General features: G+C 36.5%; 1 protein-coding gene across 7 annotated transcripts in view; it reads right to left on the reverse strand.

Moving 5' to 3' along the window:
- MEF2A (myocyte enhancer factor 2A) overlaps positions 1-19039 on the reverse strand; it is an 81381-nt gene that overhangs the window by 43334 nt on the left and 19008 nt on the right. For all 7 annotated transcript variants that reach the window (XM_009321476.1, XM_009321481.1, XM_009321478.1 and 4 more), the window contains 2 exons: positions 14415-14612; positions 7835-8038 (listed from right to left, as the gene is read on the reverse strand). In XM_009321476.1, coding sequence (XP_009319751.1) covers positions 7835-8038; positions 14415-14468 — 258 coding nt within the window. In that variant the 5' untranslated portion in view covers positions 14469-14612. The remainder of the gene's footprint in view (positions 1-7834; positions 8039-14414; positions 14613-19039) is intronic.

Genomic DNA, 19039 nt, shown 5'->3' on the forward strand with positions numbered 1-19039 from the left:
ATTCAAGGTCAGGTTGGACGGGGCTCTGAGCAACCTGATCTAGTTGAAGATGTCCCTGCCCACGGCAGGGAGGTTGGACTAGATGACCTTTAGGGGTCCCTTCCAACCCAAACTATTCTAGGATTCATATATATATATATATATATATGCTTTAATTAGTGATTAAAGCTGGAATTCATCAAAATTCAGAATACCAGTACAGCATGGTAACTTTAAAACAGCAGCACTGTTTTAAAAGTTAGAAGAAATCTAGTGTTCTTAACCCTAAACACACTAAATTTAATCACTGGTTTATACATGAGAAAAGTGTAGCTTTAGATTATTTGCAGGCAAGCCAAAGCTGTTAAAAAAAAAAAATATTAAGTCTACCCTACCTCTGGCAATTCTTTATATATCAGAAATGAAGGAACACAAAATAACATTAACTAGGAACAAAAAGTAGTGCTGTCAGCTTTCTTAAAGTCGCCAACAATCTATAATTTAAAAAAAAAAAAAGGCTTGTCAACGTTAGTTACTAGTATGCCCAAAGCAATTTCAGCATAGCGAAAGAATTAAAAGAATATTTTAAATTAGAACAATATTACCAAACGCAAGAATGGACAAATTAATGATAACAGTAAACAGCTCAAAGACAACTTTGGGGATTAACTGTTGAACTTAATCTCCCAAATTAGAAGGAAAAAAAGAAAAAAAGAGGAAGAAACAGAGACAGACTCCATTGTAAGTGGTAACTGTTCTACTCGGCACAAAATACACAGGTGTCTTCTGTCACTGTATTCAAAATAAATATTTGTTACCTTGACCACACTTTAAACTTTTCAAGGAAGCTGTTTCTTCCTGAACCCTGAGTGGGAAATAAAACTCCAAAGCATAACCTGTTTAGAAGCCAGGTTTATAGTAAACACTTGTACTAGAAAAAAAAAAATTCAAGCTACTATACATATATATACACACACATATATTTATATATATATGTTTTGATGAATCATATTCCAGACCACTTCAGTTTTTATGCATTTTCTCTCTTTTTAAGGTAAGCTCAAAGTGAGATTTTAGTCCTTAACCATACACAAATCCTCCTCAGTCACATCCTTAAAATGTCTCAAAGGCATTTGTGTGCCGTCTCAAATTATTTGAAATGTTATATGCAGTATAATTACATTTACATAATCATTTAGCAAATCAAGTCCAATAATGCCCACATTTTCTCAGCCTCATGAGCAGATTACAAAGTCATTTCCTTATTTCACTGAAACCATTTTTAAGCTTCTTGCTTCTTTTAGATGTGTACCGCTTATTTCCACAGTGTGGTCCTTTTGGAGACCAAAGCAAGCGGTCCAAACAACAAAAACACATGATAATACTATTCAAAGTACTCATATGTATTCTTCTATCAGCCCAAAGCTTTTTGCTTTTTTCTTTCTTTTTCCCCCGTAAGTCTAGCCCGCTTCTGGCAATTCTCCATCTATCAAATATGAAGGAATGCAAAACAATGTTAACTAATCAGCATTGTCAACCTTCCTACAAACTCTAGTGTGTGTCTAACAATCAACATTCATGGTATTGCCTCTCAGCACTACCTCAGTTCTATAGAGTTGTGTTGATATTTCATGTAAATTTGGAGATTTTAGTCACCTCTTAAGCATCAGTTTTCATTTTCAGCTGAAGCTGGTTGTAGAGCATTCTCTTCCTTTTTAAAACTGTTTAAAAACTTACCAAGTAACTTCTCTCATGAAACATTTCAAATAATTTTTTTTTTAAGGAAGTGATCCAATTTCCACCATCTTACTTTTTAGCTTTGAATAGCAAAATATGGAAGCCCAAATTGCTTGCCAAATGCATATCTAGATTGGATACACCAGGTATCCACCAAGGAAGGAAATAGGATCAATTAACTGAACATCTTTCTCATGTAATTTTGTTTGTGTGTATCCATGTATATTGAGATACAATTCCCAGATCTTCAATTTCATATGCAGTTCACCCAAATTTAAAAAAAGAAGCTATGAACCAATTCAAGCGCTACCAAAATACTATAACATCCCATGGTCAATAAACTACTATAGTATATGACACACCAATAACAGTTCAAAATACATGTTGGTAACCCACGGCCTCGAAAAGAAGCAATGCTGGCGAGGTGGAGAAAACTGGATAAAAAAAAATAAAACCAAAAAGCTTTTGGTTTATAAACATAGTGTTTCAACACCAACTTTTCTGTTTACGCTCCATACACTGTTACACTTGTCTCTTGGCATATGCTCCATCTGGCTGTGGAGATGCATCTGCTTCTTCATGCTCCAGGCTCTACACGTGCAGATGAGCTCTACGTGCTTACTCAAAGCTATGAACTGACAATTGCATCTCTGATACTACATACGTCTATGACTAAAGAACACGTATTGCTCCTATAGCAGCTCTTCGCAAAAATTTTGTGAAGAGGCAGAAAAACAGAGGGCCCATTTGGTATTTTAATGCAAGATGACGCACTGAATACAGCTTCTGTAAGATTAAACTGGCTTACTTACTCTACTGTAAGTAACAGCAGGTACATTTACCTGCTTTCTGTCTTGTGTCTGTCAAACCTATGACATGACCGCTATCACACCAAGCCATCACAAACATTACTTCCTATTAGAGTCAGTGTTTCCCATGTTAAGAGATTTAATACAAACATCCAAATCACCTGCTGTAACTGAAACCAAGAAACAACTATGATTATTCTAATACAGCAGTCTTTTCACAAGATTGAGTATGTTTACAGTAATTACAGGGTATTGTTTAGGACAGTTTTTTTATACTTTTTAGTAATGATTTTTATTACAGATTATTACATATTTCACGGACAGCTGTCAGTAACTGGGGTATAACCTAAGCCTTATACAGCATGTTATACTATACTGAAAACAGCATTAAACTATACAGCACAGAAGAGGCTCATTAACTGATACCTATCCAAAATTCTCATGGGCACAGATGCCAACTGGTGAAGTAGGTCACATTTTAGACAGGCTCCTAAAAATCAAATCACAGTTTGATGAGGTGATATGATGGAACGTGCAGAACCCACCCACCCACAGCCAAGTGTAGGTTAAATAAACCCTGTTTTGCTGTATCACTAAAGGAACATCAAAACATGTAAAAGAAATAAAAAGTCAAGCTAAACAGGCAAGAAGAGCCCGTCTTCAGCCTTTGACTCCCAGAAAAAGCAAGGCTGGAAGAGAGGGAACAACTGAATGACTGTTGCTTTCTGAGGCCCTCTTGAGGGACAGAAGGACTCAACGTGGAAGTGTTACCTTGTAGAGAATCTGTAATAATCTTAACACCGCCTACACTAAAGAAGATTGAGTATGAGTGCCTGAAAGGATGAACGCTCAAGGTCTCAAATGGTCTTTTATACATTAAAACATTCTGTTGACCATATGGATACAGAATCCTGATAAACCTGAAATTCTTCCCATTTTACTCTGCAGAAGTACTCTACTTCTTTCTTCAGGAAAAATAATTACTTGCCAAGAATAATGTGTTACAGAAAAAAAGTCCATGAATTTTAAAGCATCACATGCTGTAACACCTACAGCAAGTCCTTCAAGTCATAGATAGTACTTCGGTCTAACAATCTTCAACTGTGCCATTACGGCTTTGTGAAACTAAATACATGATCCTAATATTTCAAGAATTCAAAGCACACACTGAATGAAAACCTCACTTTTTTCAATATCCCTATATAGTCCATCTAAGCTGTGCAAGAGCACTAGCTTTCACTCAGATAACTATGAAAAAAATAATATGAATGAAACCTTGTTGTACCAACAGAACAAAACCTCTCTCATCTGATGTGAAAAGGACCATGTTCTCCAAGAGCAAGAAACGTCAAAGAATTTTGAATGGTAATTTATATTTCTGAAATCATAGGAAAAGGTTATTTTGGAATTTCAACAGAGGGTACATTTTTTGCTTCCATGAGGCTTACAGGAAATATTACACTTACCACCTCTTGAGTAAATGTCTTTTACTAAAAGGTCAGGAGATCAGCAACCATAAGCAAAATTTCACTGTCTTCACCAACATCAACTATGTTGACCTTCCATATTTCAGAGGGATGCAGAAATTAATCTAAAAAACCCATTAGACGAATCGTACCTGATGCTGATAAGCAAGTAAGTTTTTTCAGACCTGTGTATGTTCTGAAGACATTGAGTGTTTCAAACAATCCTGTTTTCCCTATTCACCTCTTTTTTCCAAAACTGTAAAACAGATTCAAACAGCAAAAGAGTTGAAGATCACAGAGGTTGAGTCCCAGCTCAGAAATGCCACACCAATTATCTGTTAAAACTGGTTACAAGCCATCTGTTACAAGATCTTCTCCCTGAATTTTAAAAGTACCAAATGGCAGGGAATGGACCATCCCCAAGTATACTACCGATAGTTAGAAAACTAAGTTTACATTAAAGCGAAACTCAACTTCTAATTCCAGCTATTCAAAAGTCTGTGATTCTGCCAAGATGGCTGAAAAAACGTATTCCTTACACCCATATCAGTTACTAGTTACCAAGTAGCTACAAAAGAAAAAAATTACAACAACAAAAACCCATGGCAAGAAATAGGTAAAGCAGCCAACAATTTATTGGTAGGTAGACTGTTAAAAAATTGAATAGGAAAAAAAAAAAGGGGGGGGGGGGGGAACAGACAAAGAAATATTAACAAAAATTAAAAAGAAAAATGGGACCAACAAAAACACATAAAAGGGACAAAAAATTAAAAAAAGAATAGGTACAGGGCAGCAACAGAGCATTCACATCTACAATAACATGTACAGTGAAAGACATAAGGGCATGTATAAAAAAAAATTCTAGCATTCATTTAAGATACCAGTGCTCTCCCTCCTACTATGTTTTCACACAAGCGTTCCAGCAGCAACAGAAGATACCAAGCTCTGGGCATATAAAAGCTATTCCTATGCCAAAATTGAACAGGAGGCAACTGTAAGGGGAAGATGTCTCATCTTAATCATTTACAACATTACCATCTACCCAATACTGAAAATACGTAGCAGTAGATCTGTTTCTTCCCTTACACAGCTTCTGAGCTGTGTAGAATTAGCTTTCCTTCTAGCACAGCAAAAACACCCCTCCTGTCATGCGTATCGGGGACACAGTGGGTCAAGACTAGTTTCACGGTGAGCCTACATCACAATAAATACCATCTGTCATATTCAAGGAGGCAAGTGAATTACTAAAAAGTGAACTAAGATATATACATCAGCTGTAACTCCATAAAATGGAATTACTTATTCTAAGTTGGTTTAGTATGTATTTGACAGATTTTTAGGGTGGTTTTTTGTAATTTTTATTTGTTAAAATAGTATTTCTACATAGGCACAATAAAGAGAAGCCATTTTACATTGTTCTTTCAGAACACTTCCAAAACGCTGGTGCTGTAACTTCACCTCTGTCATGCCACAAGCACCTGTCAATGGTGAAATTACATGAAGCAGTGAGTTTCTGGCAACTTGCTACTGCTTAAATACTCTTGCTCTTCCCCCATCACACCTCTTCTCCCATGTTCCTCCCTATCTATGCTGTACCTGTCATTGCATCTGCTCCAAAGCACATCATATTCTCCACTGAACCAATTCAGCTCTGTTGTAAAGCAAAAAATTAGGTAATTTTCCACTGAAAAAAAATGTTTTTCTAAATTAAAGACATTATTTACTTACAGTGGGAAGCAAACCATCCAAACCCAACCATGAATGATATCTCTTAATTGCCTAAAGAACAATAGCTAATAGACTACAAAGTTACCATACAGGCAGAGTATGGTATGTAAATCTGTACATACCATACAGATCTGTAAATTAAATCCAAAATGCAATCAATTGCAAAAAATGAAACTGCGGAATCTCTCTCTGAAATACTGTACACATAATTTTTTCCCCTGGAATCCAGAGAGAAAACATCACTCTACCTTACATATATTTAGCTTGTAAATATTTCATCCTACCAACTTAACTTTTCCATCCAGAACACAGCCATAAACTTAAAGAACATATTTTCCCTGCAAAAAGGTATACACTCCCTTCTCTGACTAAGTAACTTTTTACTAAAAAAGAAAACAAAAACATTTCAAGCAGACTAAAGAGCACACAGGGCTAACCTGAAGAGACTGGGAGATGCGCTCCTAAATTATACTATGTTTGAAAAAAGAGAGTCAAGTCCCAGATCCCACACTAGTATAATACAGTAAACTTACAGAGGAAAATAAGAAAGAATCTGCAGATGAGTCCTTGCATGTTCCCCCAGAAAAGAAACCATATATGCACTTGGGTACTGACTGCACTTTTTTTGTAGCTGCCAGGGGTCAAACGCTTGACACCGGTAAAAAAACCCACCAACAAACACCCCACCCCCCCAAAAAAAAAAAACTATAGGCAGCCTTGTGTAGAAGTTTTTTTGGAAGAGGTTCTTAGTCCTCATGATGTGAAGAAGCACAATTACCACAAGTCATAACACAAAGAGGCCTTAGATGTAGAACAAAGATCAGCCTCACTAATTGACTTGCTTGCATCCCTATCTCAAATTCACATCTCTCTCAGTCAAAAGCTCATCTTGAAAGAATTAGGTTTTCCCTTCCTCTACAGTGGCTATCCCTTATTTATACTTATCCAGTGACTAAGTAATACTCCTCCAGCTCTTCAAAACTTGCATTATCCCTCTCATTAGTACTCAACACTGAAGACATAAGTTGGGGAGGTTTTCTTTCTGATCATAAAAGGTGGTAGGCAAATTAGCAGAGAATCTTCTCAGAAAGAAATATAAGGCATTTGTCTATTTCTCCATTTTGTCCATCTGATTTTTGTTGAAAACTTATTTACAAGATCAGCTAGTATCCTCCCTGTACTCTGTGATCCCCTTGGCAATAGACTCTTCAGCTATACAAGGCTAATCACTATTCCTAAGTCATTCCTAAAAAGCAAGGCATTTGTTCAGAAGACAACTTCAGAATTTAAATGAAACACTTAAGTCAGCCACCTGTTTTGGTCTATTTACAGGACTACTGGAGACATGACTCTTATCTGAAATGCAGTTACAGTACATAAAGGCTCCAACTGCCAAGAAAATCCTTGATTTCTACTGCACCTAATTTAGAAATTATGTACTGGAAAGAGTTTCTATTTAAAGCACAAGCATAATAAAAGTAGACGAAACCAATACCTTTTGAGTAAATATATTCATGCTATTCTATTACTGCAGAAACTGCAGTCGTTCTACTGCTATGTTTTAACTGACACTGAGTGACTGGACAACAAATTTAATTAAAGTTCATTTGCTCCATAGATTCACTTTTTTTTTGTGGCTGAACAAGGTGCAGCACAGGCTGTGGCTGATTCGATCCCTGTGCAACATTTGACTGGTAAAGTGGCTATTACCTCAGAAAAGAAGAGGGGCCAACCATAATTGTCTTTTAGGCTGAGGGCACTCTTTGGACCTTATTCTCCACTCAATTGATTTTTTCCATTAAAACCTTGAACACTTCCCTCCTCCCCCAAAAACAACCATCTTTCACACCTCTATTTCCATTGCCAAATGTGGTTGAAATCAAACATGTTTCCCAGAAACTGGCAGGAGGTGGAGGGCAGATGGGAAAACAACATGGCTTTAAAGATGACTTACTGCCTTAGAGAAACCAGACTAAAAGCAGTAGTTTACATTTTATGACAAGGTTTTCAAGTTATGAAATACATTTGCTTAAAATATCTTAAAATACTCTACATTGCTCTATATTTGAAGTATTAAGTAGATAAGAAAACTGATGTGTCTTTTCAAATTGTTACCTCAACGATATCTGAGTTGGTTCTGCTTTCATGGGGCTCGTTGTATTCTGTGTATTTAAGTAGAACTTTGTCCATATCAGTGCTGGCATACTGAAAGAGTTTGTTAGAGCTGTTAAAAATGATGAGTGCTATTTCACAGTCACAGAGTACACTCAACTCATACGCCTTCTTCATTAATCCAAACTTCCTCTTTGTAAAGGTGACCTGGGGGGGGGGAGGGGGAGAAAAAAAAAAGTCGTTATTCTTTAACACATGACAAGGGTTTGAAGGACTCTAATCAAGCACTCAAGGAATATAGCAATTGAGCCTACACTATTTATTCCTACTAACAAGCGACATAACTGAACATGTGTACAAGCTTAAAAGAAGAACTGCTTATCATATTTGGGTGCCACTTTTAGGGCCAATGCTCTGTATTAGACTAAGCTAAACAATTACAGCCCCCCACCTCTTCCACTGGTATATAACTACCAAGGAGAGTTAAAGTTTGTAGGATCCTCTAACCGTATTTCCTTCTGTTCAACCAACATTGACTTTCCAGGTATCACAATATTTTCTTCTGTGATGATCAGTTATTCTATAACTAGTTTACAAGTTACTCACAACCTTAATTCTAATAAAAATCAAAGAAAACAGCAGTATCGATGGAAGCAACACTGTTACTATGATTCTATGATTTCTAATTATGCACAGCTAAGAAATATGCTTATTTTGTTGCTATTAAACCATCTAATCAAATTCACTTATACTTTTAAGCTGTTTTCTGCCACTTGGGAACATCATGAAACAATCATTCTGTCCAATTAGAACTGCTGTGGGGAAATAAAACCATTACAGACCATCACAAAGGAGCATTTGCCTATCGGGGAAGGGGGAGAGACAGTTATAAAAATCACCATCAAGTATGGAAAAAAGAAGTTTAAAAAATTATTCCTTTCACAAGATTTCAGTTAGTTAAGGATATAAGGGTATCAATGTATTTGACATCAAGTTGAATCAAACACAGGTCTAATGCTAAGACCAGCTTTTCGTCAAGGATAATATTTTTACTAAACATCCTCTTCAGTGTCTCAAAAAGGCACTTAATCTACTACTATGAAGTTAATGTTCTGAGACCTTTCAAATAAAGATGCTATTTTCAGATCTAGCCTTTCAATCTGAGCTTCAGTGTTGAGGGGAACACCTCTGTCTATGGCCATATTCACCCCCCCATATTACAATTCAAAGTATACGCCTCTGTGACGGGTGAGTGACCTACATGCCCTACATGTTTAACAGACAATAGTGAGAATACTTTTCCAAGATATGGAATGAAGTAAAACACAAGAAACAATCAAACCTGTTTTATGGGTTTCTATAGTTTAACATGTTAATTACTACCTAGGTGTACATCAAGTTTTTGGAAGATGGATGGGAAAATTCTGTGTATACACACCTCAAGGCATTTTTTCCAGAGATGAGTATCTCATGCATATTACTTTCTTAATACTATCCATAATATAAAATATATACTATCCTTCCCACCACAGGGTCTCAGAGGGATGCAGACAGAAATACTAAAAACATTATGTACATAGCATGCTGACAAAAACTATTATTACAACAGTATGTGCACACTTTGCTCTTCCACCACAAATGATTGCAAAGGTACTGTGGACCTGAGATGCCTCTCCAGCTGTAAAATAGTATCATAGAATCCTAGAATAGGGTGGGTTGGAAGGGACCCCTAAAGGTCATCTAGTCCAACCCCCCTGCCATAGGCAGGGACCCCTTCCACTAGATCGGGTTGCTCAGAGCCCCGTCCAACCTGACCTTGAATGTTTCCAGGCATGGGGCATCCACCACCTCTCTGGGCAACCTGGGCCAGTGTTTCACCACCCTCAGCGTCAAAAATTTCTTCCTTATACCTAGTCTAAATCTACCCCCCTTTAGTTTAAAGCCATTCCCCCTTGTCCTGTCACAACAGGCCCTGCTAAAAAGTCTGCCGCCATCTTTTTTATAAGCCCCCTTTAAGTACTGATAGGCTGCAATAAGGTCTCCCCGAAGCCTTCTCTCCTCCAGGCTGAACAGCCCCAACTCTCTCAGCCTTTCTTCATAGGAGAGGTGTTCCATCCCCCTGATCGTTTTTGTGACCCTAAAAAATTGTGTTCCTCTTCACGGAAATCTTTAGTAGAAGGCGAAAGATTTATACGATCTGAAGAGAAACCGTAGTAGTACCCACATCCATTAAAAAGAAACAAACAAAAAACTGCCTGTTTTAACATGTGCCCCCTCCCCCCAAAAATGCACCGTGCCTATGATTTTTGAAAACCTGGATTGTTAACACTTAGCCACAGTAGGAATGGAGGTAATAAACAGAAGACCTAGAAAGATGAGAATATGGAATGTCGGGCATATTATGATAGCCATAGTTCCACCTAAGTTCCTGTGCAGTGTTTCTAACTTAGAAACTTCTTAGGGTTTAAAGACCACTAATCACAGAGCCTTTTGCGAGGCTTGAATAATCCGTGTTCAGATAAAAAGTGAGTACTTACCGTAACTTTTTTATTCAACCTTTTTAAAGCACATTTGGTGAGAAGCTCCATTAAGATACAGCACTCTCTCTGAAACAATTTTATGTAAGAGTGCTGTAACACATTCAAGGTTCAACTAGGGTAAGCAGATCTTTTTAGCTACTTATTGTTTAACAATTACAATACATTAGTGAGACAAGATGCCAAAAAATCTGACAGACTTTACCTTAATGTATCTTCTGTTAGTATTTTACTTTCAGTTATCAATTCAACAAGTTGACCAAGTACAAATGTAGGTTTCATGGGGCTGTACTTTTCCCAAGTGCAGGTGGAAATTTTACTATCCACATATAATACAAAACAGCTGCTTTTTAAAAACAGATCTTGTGTAAGTCTCCTAGCGGTTCTATCACTTTACACATGTCTTCTTTCAGAACACTTGGGATTTATTTATCCTGTCTTGGATGGGACATTAAGAATTCTTTGGATTCCTCTGGGGATCTGGGGAAACTGTGGGGTTTTTTAAGTAGCTGTTGTTGTTGTTCTAGATACTTCAATCACAAGACACTTAAGAGATTATTACCCAAGTATGAGCACATATAGACAGATACTACTGTTTAGTTTTTGTCAGGAAAAAGGCATTGTAAACAAGATGTGTGTATGCTGTATTACTTTGAGAAGTCATTAAATGAAAAGACTTGAAGGCTTAGTTCCACCAAGGACCTGTATGATCCCGGGCAAGGAATCTTAACTTCTCTACTGAAATGTTACCTTTCTGTCCTCTTGTAAGGCTATTTTACTTGTGATATTCTCAGCTAGCATTGATTTTTCACTTTGTGTTTGAACAGTGCTTAGCACAAACCCCACTACCACTGGAGTCCAAGCCTTACTTTAATGCACATAGACTATTATAAACTCAGTTTTCATTTAAGAACTCAGAAAGCAGAATATTAGTTCTGCAAATTTCTCTATTTTTTTCCTTGCCATTTAGTGTGCCATTTAGGACCACACTAAAAACAAGAATATGTATCTTTATTGCAGGCCAACGGCTTCCTCAGCACTACTCTAATACTGCTTAGCAAAAAAGGGCGAGAAGGAGACAGCAAAGGCAGCAAGATTGAGCTCCTTTGATATCTAATTTACTGTACTTTATTCTCTTCAGCCTAATGAAGATAAATGTCCTACAGCTCGTTCAAACAGATAAGACTGCTTAATTAATAATACAGTGACAGTCTCATGACAATTGTAATCCCCCAGAGTAATGGTCTACATATTCTGTTTTGAGCTCACATACAATCCCATCAGAAATAAGATGCTTCTGATAAAACAATAGCTTTTCTTCCCACACAAGTTATATGAATTTGCTCTGCAGCCAAAGCTCTATCCCATTCTACTCATATTTTCAAACAAAAAAAACCTAAGCATCATATTAAACATCTAAACAGGACACCATACGCATGTTCATGAGTAACCTACTAACCAGGTATGTATGCCATAGAAAAACTGACAGAACACAACTGAACTATACTTTCCGTTTGGCAAAACAACCCCCCTAAATGCCCTCCTTACCTGGGTCAACGAAAGAAATTCTCAAAAGTAAATTAATACCTAATAAATATCCTGTGCATCAGGACATTTTAGTATGTTGAAACTCTATATACTAGCTACCAAAACCACAGGACACCAGTGGAGTTAGAGAATACCATCAATACCTCTACACAAAGAATTTGGCTCCACTAACAAGAACTATTTAATCTCTTTAAAACCTTTTAAAAACAAAATGCAGTATGTTATCTCAGAGTTTCCACAGAAAAAGGATAAGGCAAGCCTAATTCCATTTTTAAGTTAGAGCTTAAAGCCTCTTCCTAGTCACTAAAAAGCCCAAGAGAAGTACTAGCCAAAGACCAGCCAGAAACAAAACTTAGAAATTAATCCCCATATTTTGCTTCAGTCACAGCAATGGTACAAGTGGGCTAAAATTTGATACAAATGCACTAATTCTCCTCCTCGCCATTGTTGCAATCTGAACAATGAGATGGAGATCCAAAAAAACACCCAACCAATTCCCCCTGGAAAAAAACCCACCACACCAAAGTCAGGGTATAACAAAATTTGTATTTCAAGCAGAACAAAAACATGGTTATCCAATTTACTCCAAATAAGTTTAAAAAAGGGGGGAGGGGGATCAATTTCCACCTCTTCAACATGCCTGAAGTTCTAGAGCAAGATATGAAAGAACTGAAGTTATTAATTCATCTACTTTTACTACATGTACTTAAGACATTTATCGACATCAAACATACAGTCATTGTGTGATTAAAGCTGTTCAAACACAATACTTGGCTTTCTCCCAAACGCCAATAATACTTTTCTTGCTATATATAGTCTTCTCAGAGTTTACACTGCTTTAAAGTGATACAGGGAGAAGAACAATCCTGATTTCACAAACAAAACAATGGGCTCTGAGTTGATATGTCAGCAGCGAGACAGTCTCATGGAATTCTGACGCTACCCCAACATCAAGTTGGTGCTCAGAGGAAGTTAAAAAAGCAAATCAAATACTAGGAAGGGAACAGAGAACAAACATCAGTACACCGCTATGCAAGTGCATGTTTTGCCTGCATCTTGAACACTCTGCAGTTCTGGGTCCCTCTGCCACCAAAAATAAGGTAGCAATACTCAAGAAGGTTTAGGGAAAAGTAGTGACAGTGGTCAAAGGTGTGGAATAAATTCTGTATTAAAACAACTAAGTAAGCTACGGTGCTTCAGCCTGAAAAAGTTATTTTAAGAGAAAATAAGAAAACATGGCAGAGGTCCACAGAATAACAAGATGGACAGACTAGATAGGGAGTGACTGCTGCCTTTTTCATACAAGAGCTAAATAACTAGCAGAACCCCAACTAAGCATAAATGAAAAGGTGTTTCTTGAAACAACAGGTAATAGACCTATAGGAAATCCTAGCCAAAAGATGCTGCAAATGCTGCAACTTTGTAAGGGTTCAAAGGATAACTGAATAAGTTCAGTGGCAGGGGGTGGAGAAAACAAAAAAATCCATTAATGGTTACTAAATATAGGGAAACCACATCCAGCTCAGGAAATCCCTGAGCTAAGAATAGTTAGAAGCTAGAAGAGGGTTACAGAGTACTGTAATATGCATCTCTATCCTACGCTTATTTACTTATGACCATCATTGGATGAAAGATACTGGCCTAGCAGCATCTTTGGTCTGACCCACTATGACTATTCTTAAAGATCCTAAGTCATTCCTACAATACCTTTCCTTAAAAATGGTAGCTTCCAGATACCCCACTCTACATTTCAATATCCAATTAAAATTTTATTTCATATGTCATGTAGCAATTTAGAAGTTAAGAGTAAACACTACTGCTGTACAGTCATGAACTTTTGATACTTTTCAAGTTCACAGGACACCTCTTTATTAGGGCAAGAGCAACCAAGTAAGCAGCTTTCCCTAAAACAGTGCACTTTCAAGTACTCTTCCCTTTTGACTGACAATTTTTAAAGACTGTTGTAGTAAACAGCTCTTACAAGGAATATAAATCAATGTTTTTAAATAGAATCATGTTAACAAAATTCATTATTATATCCAAAACACTTTAGATCATTGTCCACAGCTATGTCAAACTCCTCTGTCACAGAGGCTGCAGCAAATACTTTTACTACATCCTTTCTGAATTTCTCTTCCTTTCTCCATCTTCATTACTAAGCGTTCCTAGTAGCTATCAGATCAATTAAGGTGTCTATTCAACACGGTCCTCCAGTCTACTAGAAGTACAGACTAGGCTACCATTTATATAGGAATACTGGTTTTACAGTGACTTTGATTTAAAGTCGTAATTGATATTACTTATAAATAATAATTTCCCCTAAAACAGTAGTAAAACATTGAGACATATTTCTTATTTGTATTCTGGTAATGCCATCTGTAGATACATGAAGACAAAGCTCAGCTTTAGAAGAGTAAATTAAGATGAATGCATTCAAAATTTCCATTAATTTTTAGGATTACTGATGAACTTGTTCATGCAGACTCCTTGTTTCTCACCTGTCTGTTCCGTTCATCCATTATTCTTGTGATCTGTATTTTCTTCCTCCCCATTTTCAGCCTCTTCTTTCTTTTGCTGTGCAATCCAGAAATATACTAATCCAAGAAATTTCACTCTTCAGTATTCTAACACATGATACGGTTTTCTTTTACTTTGTCTTCAGCTTAAGAAAGGTTCCTGTTTCTTCTTATAAACCCCTAAAAAATAAGATTTTGAAAAAATTAATTTACAAATTAATAAAGAGGAAGCATCACTAAATGCTTGTATAGCTGTAAAACATGTGCATGCATGAAAAAATTTTAGTGAAGAACCAAGTATTTTCATTAGTAAAATATTACACTACATACTTTGTTCCAATTAAGTAAACTCCAACAAGTTTGCCAGATTCTAAATCTGTAGTTTGTGGGTAAAATGACCAATAATTTCATACACTTTCAATTGGATACCTTAAAAATTTACAGTTGTCAAAGGAGGTGGTGCTCAGTACTCTAAGCTTTAGGCTTTGAGTGATCTGAGGTTTCAAAAATTTACCCACAAAGTTTTGGTTAACTCCATTCATTATTTTAGGAAACCTTACAGAGAAACCGCTTTGTGTTTCCTGTTTGTCTTGTAAAATTATCATCAGTATAATGAAACAAAGCCATGAGAATACCAAGTTTCTGTTACCAAACTAAATTACCTCATTTTGTAAGACAGTATTTGGAGTTTTATTGGGAAGCAGGAGGGAGAAGGAAAGAGGGAATCTCTTTACTTTAAAAGGATAAAGACCACAGAAAATATTTTCACAACAGAACTATTTCACAGCTACCAAGACACCAATGAATAATTAAGACATTCACACAGTTACTCTCTCTGCAATACCCTGTAAGTTGCACATTTGCCAATAACGAATTACCAGTCCAGCACTTGTTTCATTTTGGTAAATTGTTTAGAGAGATAAGGGTGCATGCAACTTGAAAAGCCAGTGTGCCATCGTAATATTTTAATCTGGTACTAATACACCAAACTGACTTGTAGAACCGATATTTAACAAACTTTAAATGCATTTTCGGTAAAAAAAAAATTGGTAAGCCATATTCCAAACATACTGCTTGAACTGTAGGGTAACATTAATTCAACAAAACTGGAGAACAATTGAAAAGAAATAGCCTCTAGAACATCAAAACATGAAATAGCTACACCTTATTCAATTACCAACTAATATTCATTAAAATAAAAGGGGTAAAAACAGCCACAATATTAGCTTATAACCTCTCTAACTTCCCAACCCAAAATGCCTTTTGAAATTAAGCCTTGCGTATTTTAATATGGGTGTCACAATGCCATATCCATGAGGCCATGTGTAGAAAGTGGTGCAACCACATCACCATCAGACAGCTAATAAGCAGAGACAGGAAGAGGCAATTAGTCACAGGCTACACTTCACAATACATTCAATTTACACTGAGGAGACAACCATGACATTCTGACGTGGGGGGTGGGGGTGAGGGGGGTGGGAAAGAGGTGTAAGAAGATCACAAAATGAAGGAATGCCATTTTATATATACCTGATATCAACAAAGGACTGCTTTGGTAAAATATCATAAAATGCCCAACAGTATTTAGCAATACTATTCCATGGAATTTAAGATCAAATGAACACTAAGATTATGTGATGCCCATTGGTCAAAAGGATATGCACTAGATATTTTTTATACATCAAAACACTTAAAAGCATGCATCAGTGTTGCACTCCTTTTATTTTCTTCAAGAAAAACATTTCTTCCAAGGTACTGCTAAAGAGGTATTAATAGCTAGCTAAGGCCAGGTGAACAAGCCTCTACACAACCAATAGCACACAGCAAATATTTTACGTGGAGAGCAACAGCTAGCATATAAATTTATACATTTTTTGTTAAAAAACCCAGCAAGAATATCCACTGGACTCTAAGCTTTAATTCACAAAGCATTCAGTCTTAAGTCAGCTGCCCCACTCTCTTAAAAAAAAAAAAAAAACACACCACCTCAGCTCATGCTATGATCACACATTAAATTTAGTTTCACAAAAATCTGGTTGCATTCCTTGAACACACCTAATAAAAGGGTCTCTATAAGCAGCCCTTAAAATTTGTTTTCTCCTTCATGTGTGGCTTCATTTTTTAAATAACTGTACATTACTGAAACAGTTCTCTGAATACAGAATTACCAGATTCCTTCCTCTGCTTTTTAAAAGCACTCACCATCATAACTAGTACATACAAATAGCCACCACATGTGAGATCAAAGATCCATCTGGTCCAGCATTTTATCTGTGGCTATTAGCAAATATCACTAGGATGGTAAAGGAGGGACATAGGAATAGAATAAGCATATGTCATTTAACAGCAATATTTATAAAGCATTTTCTCCAGATATTCAGTGATTTTTGAATCAGGAACTTCTGAAGTCATAGACAGAATCTTTGATTTAAAGCTGTTCATCAAATCTTCTTCCATGAATATTACTTTTGAATCTGTGTAAATTTTTAGCACCTAGAAGCTAGGAGTTCCACAGCTTAGTTATGCATCACAGTAGAAGATACATCCTTTCATTTAAGCCTGATGCAGCTAATTATATTTGGTATCCACAGATTTTTAATTATACGAGGCAGTAAACAAAGTCATCTTCACCTTTCACATTAGTCCTGATTTTGATGCCTATATTGTATCTTCCTTCAGTTACCTTTACCTTTACTCAAAACTAAAGAATCCTACTCCAATCAATCACTTCTTACACAAAAGCCATTCTCTGGCCAGCCATCCTGTTCTCTTCTCTACCCTTTCCAGTTACACACTGTTCTTTCTGAAACAGAAGGACACACAGTGTGTACAGTATACAAGATATGAGGTATATAAAATTTTATTATAATCTACCATAAATTTATACACAAGCATAACAATACTTTATGCTCTACTGCATTAGACATACACCTAAGCAAATTTACTAGTTCTCAAAATTTTCCTAAGGAAACAGACCTATGCTCCAGAACACAATTTTAAAACCCCTATGTGGGACCACACACTTTCTTCATACAGTCCTATCTCATTCACTCAGCTCTTCCACCTTCTGCAACAGATATTCAAAAGCAAGTCTATGCAGTGAATTAAATAAGGAGCTCATGGGAGAACAGGGTAGAGAAGAAGATAAATATGAGGTGAGATTACAATATATATACTTAAGCATACAAAATAAAAGATATGCACAAACGTTTTCCATGAGCTAATGGAAGAAACAAGAGCAGGGAAACACTATTATCTGCTGCACATACCATCACACAAAGGGAAATGGGAAAACTGACAGTACTTTTCACCAACATTTCGTTATAGTTTTTCAGGTCTTTTAAAATTAGTATGCTCTATTAAGCACAAATGCATCAACCCATTTCCCATTTACGACCTCTGCTTCACCGTCTTTAATCAGTCCACTGTTGCCTCTCATCTCAGGTCCACTACTTTCTTCAACCTCAAGTGCTTTTCTCACTTAGCAAATTCCAAATTCCTATTTGCATGTTGGTCCCCATCTGGGTCCAGCCAGCGACAGCCTCTCCTCCGTCCCCACAGGTTGCTATGGACACCAGAAACCTGGCTTTGAAACACATTTGCCAAAGGCAACCCAGCTCTGAAATACAGCATCCCTTTCATTTTGAAATCACATACCAGATGATTTTCAAAGCTAAGAATTGAAACGTAAGTTTGGCATGAGCTTAGGGTAGAAAGGATCTTGACACTAACTGCAAAATCAGAGTAAACTGTGCAGTAAAAAGCCACTTTTCATGTGTGCTTAGAACATCCCAATGGGAAGTTACCACCAATGACAAATGCATATTACATTTCTAATGGGAGCAATGACTTTTCCTTAGAAAAATCCTTGATCACATCAGAGTTGCAGTTTTATTTTCCATACTGACTAGCAACAAAACTATATAAGATAAGGTATAAGACTGTGTCCACTATATGGTTACATCAAAAATGTAATTAGCAAAGTTTTAATTTTGCATTGCAAACATACTTAGGTAAAATTCTTAAGTCAAAGCCATTTCATCTAGATCATCAATAAACTTTTGCCCAAATAAAGGAAAATTAGCAGACATGTATGAAGATCAATGCACATTTATTTCTGAAAGTAAGCGTGAAACTAATGTGAAGTAACCTTGACAAAGGTAAAGTTCTACTTCCTTAAGTGACAGAATCAAATTACAGCCACCAAAACTACTTTACATTACTTGCATGGGCACACGGAAGCAAAATATTTTTTTTTCTTTTTTTAAATAAGAATTTCAGGCATGTATTAAACAAAACAATGAGTAAGCAGAGAAAAAGAAGGAAAAAACCCTGTGTGCTTCATGATGAGCTTCAAACAGAAAATAATGTCAGCTTGCAATAATAGCAAGAAAAATTATATTTGTACCTGTCCAAGTAAAAGCCTCTATTATTCTATAAAAGTAAACTTGATTCCAAATTTTCTGGATTTATTCCCTTCCCCAACGCATGTGAAAACACCACACTAAATACTGAAAGACAATAGAACCATATGCAAAAATAAACCCTCATGACTGCATATTTTCAGCAACTCAGATCAGTTCGTTTGTTGTCAAGGTTGCTTACGG

The sequence above is a fragment of the Pygoscelis adeliae genome, unplaced genomic scaffold, assembly GCF_000699105.1.
Source record: "Pygoscelis adeliae isolate BGI_AS28 unplaced genomic scaffold, ASM69910v1 Scaffold13, whole genome shotgun sequence".
NCBI lineage: Eukaryota > Metazoa > Chordata > Aves > Sphenisciformes > Spheniscidae > Pygoscelis > Pygoscelis adeliae.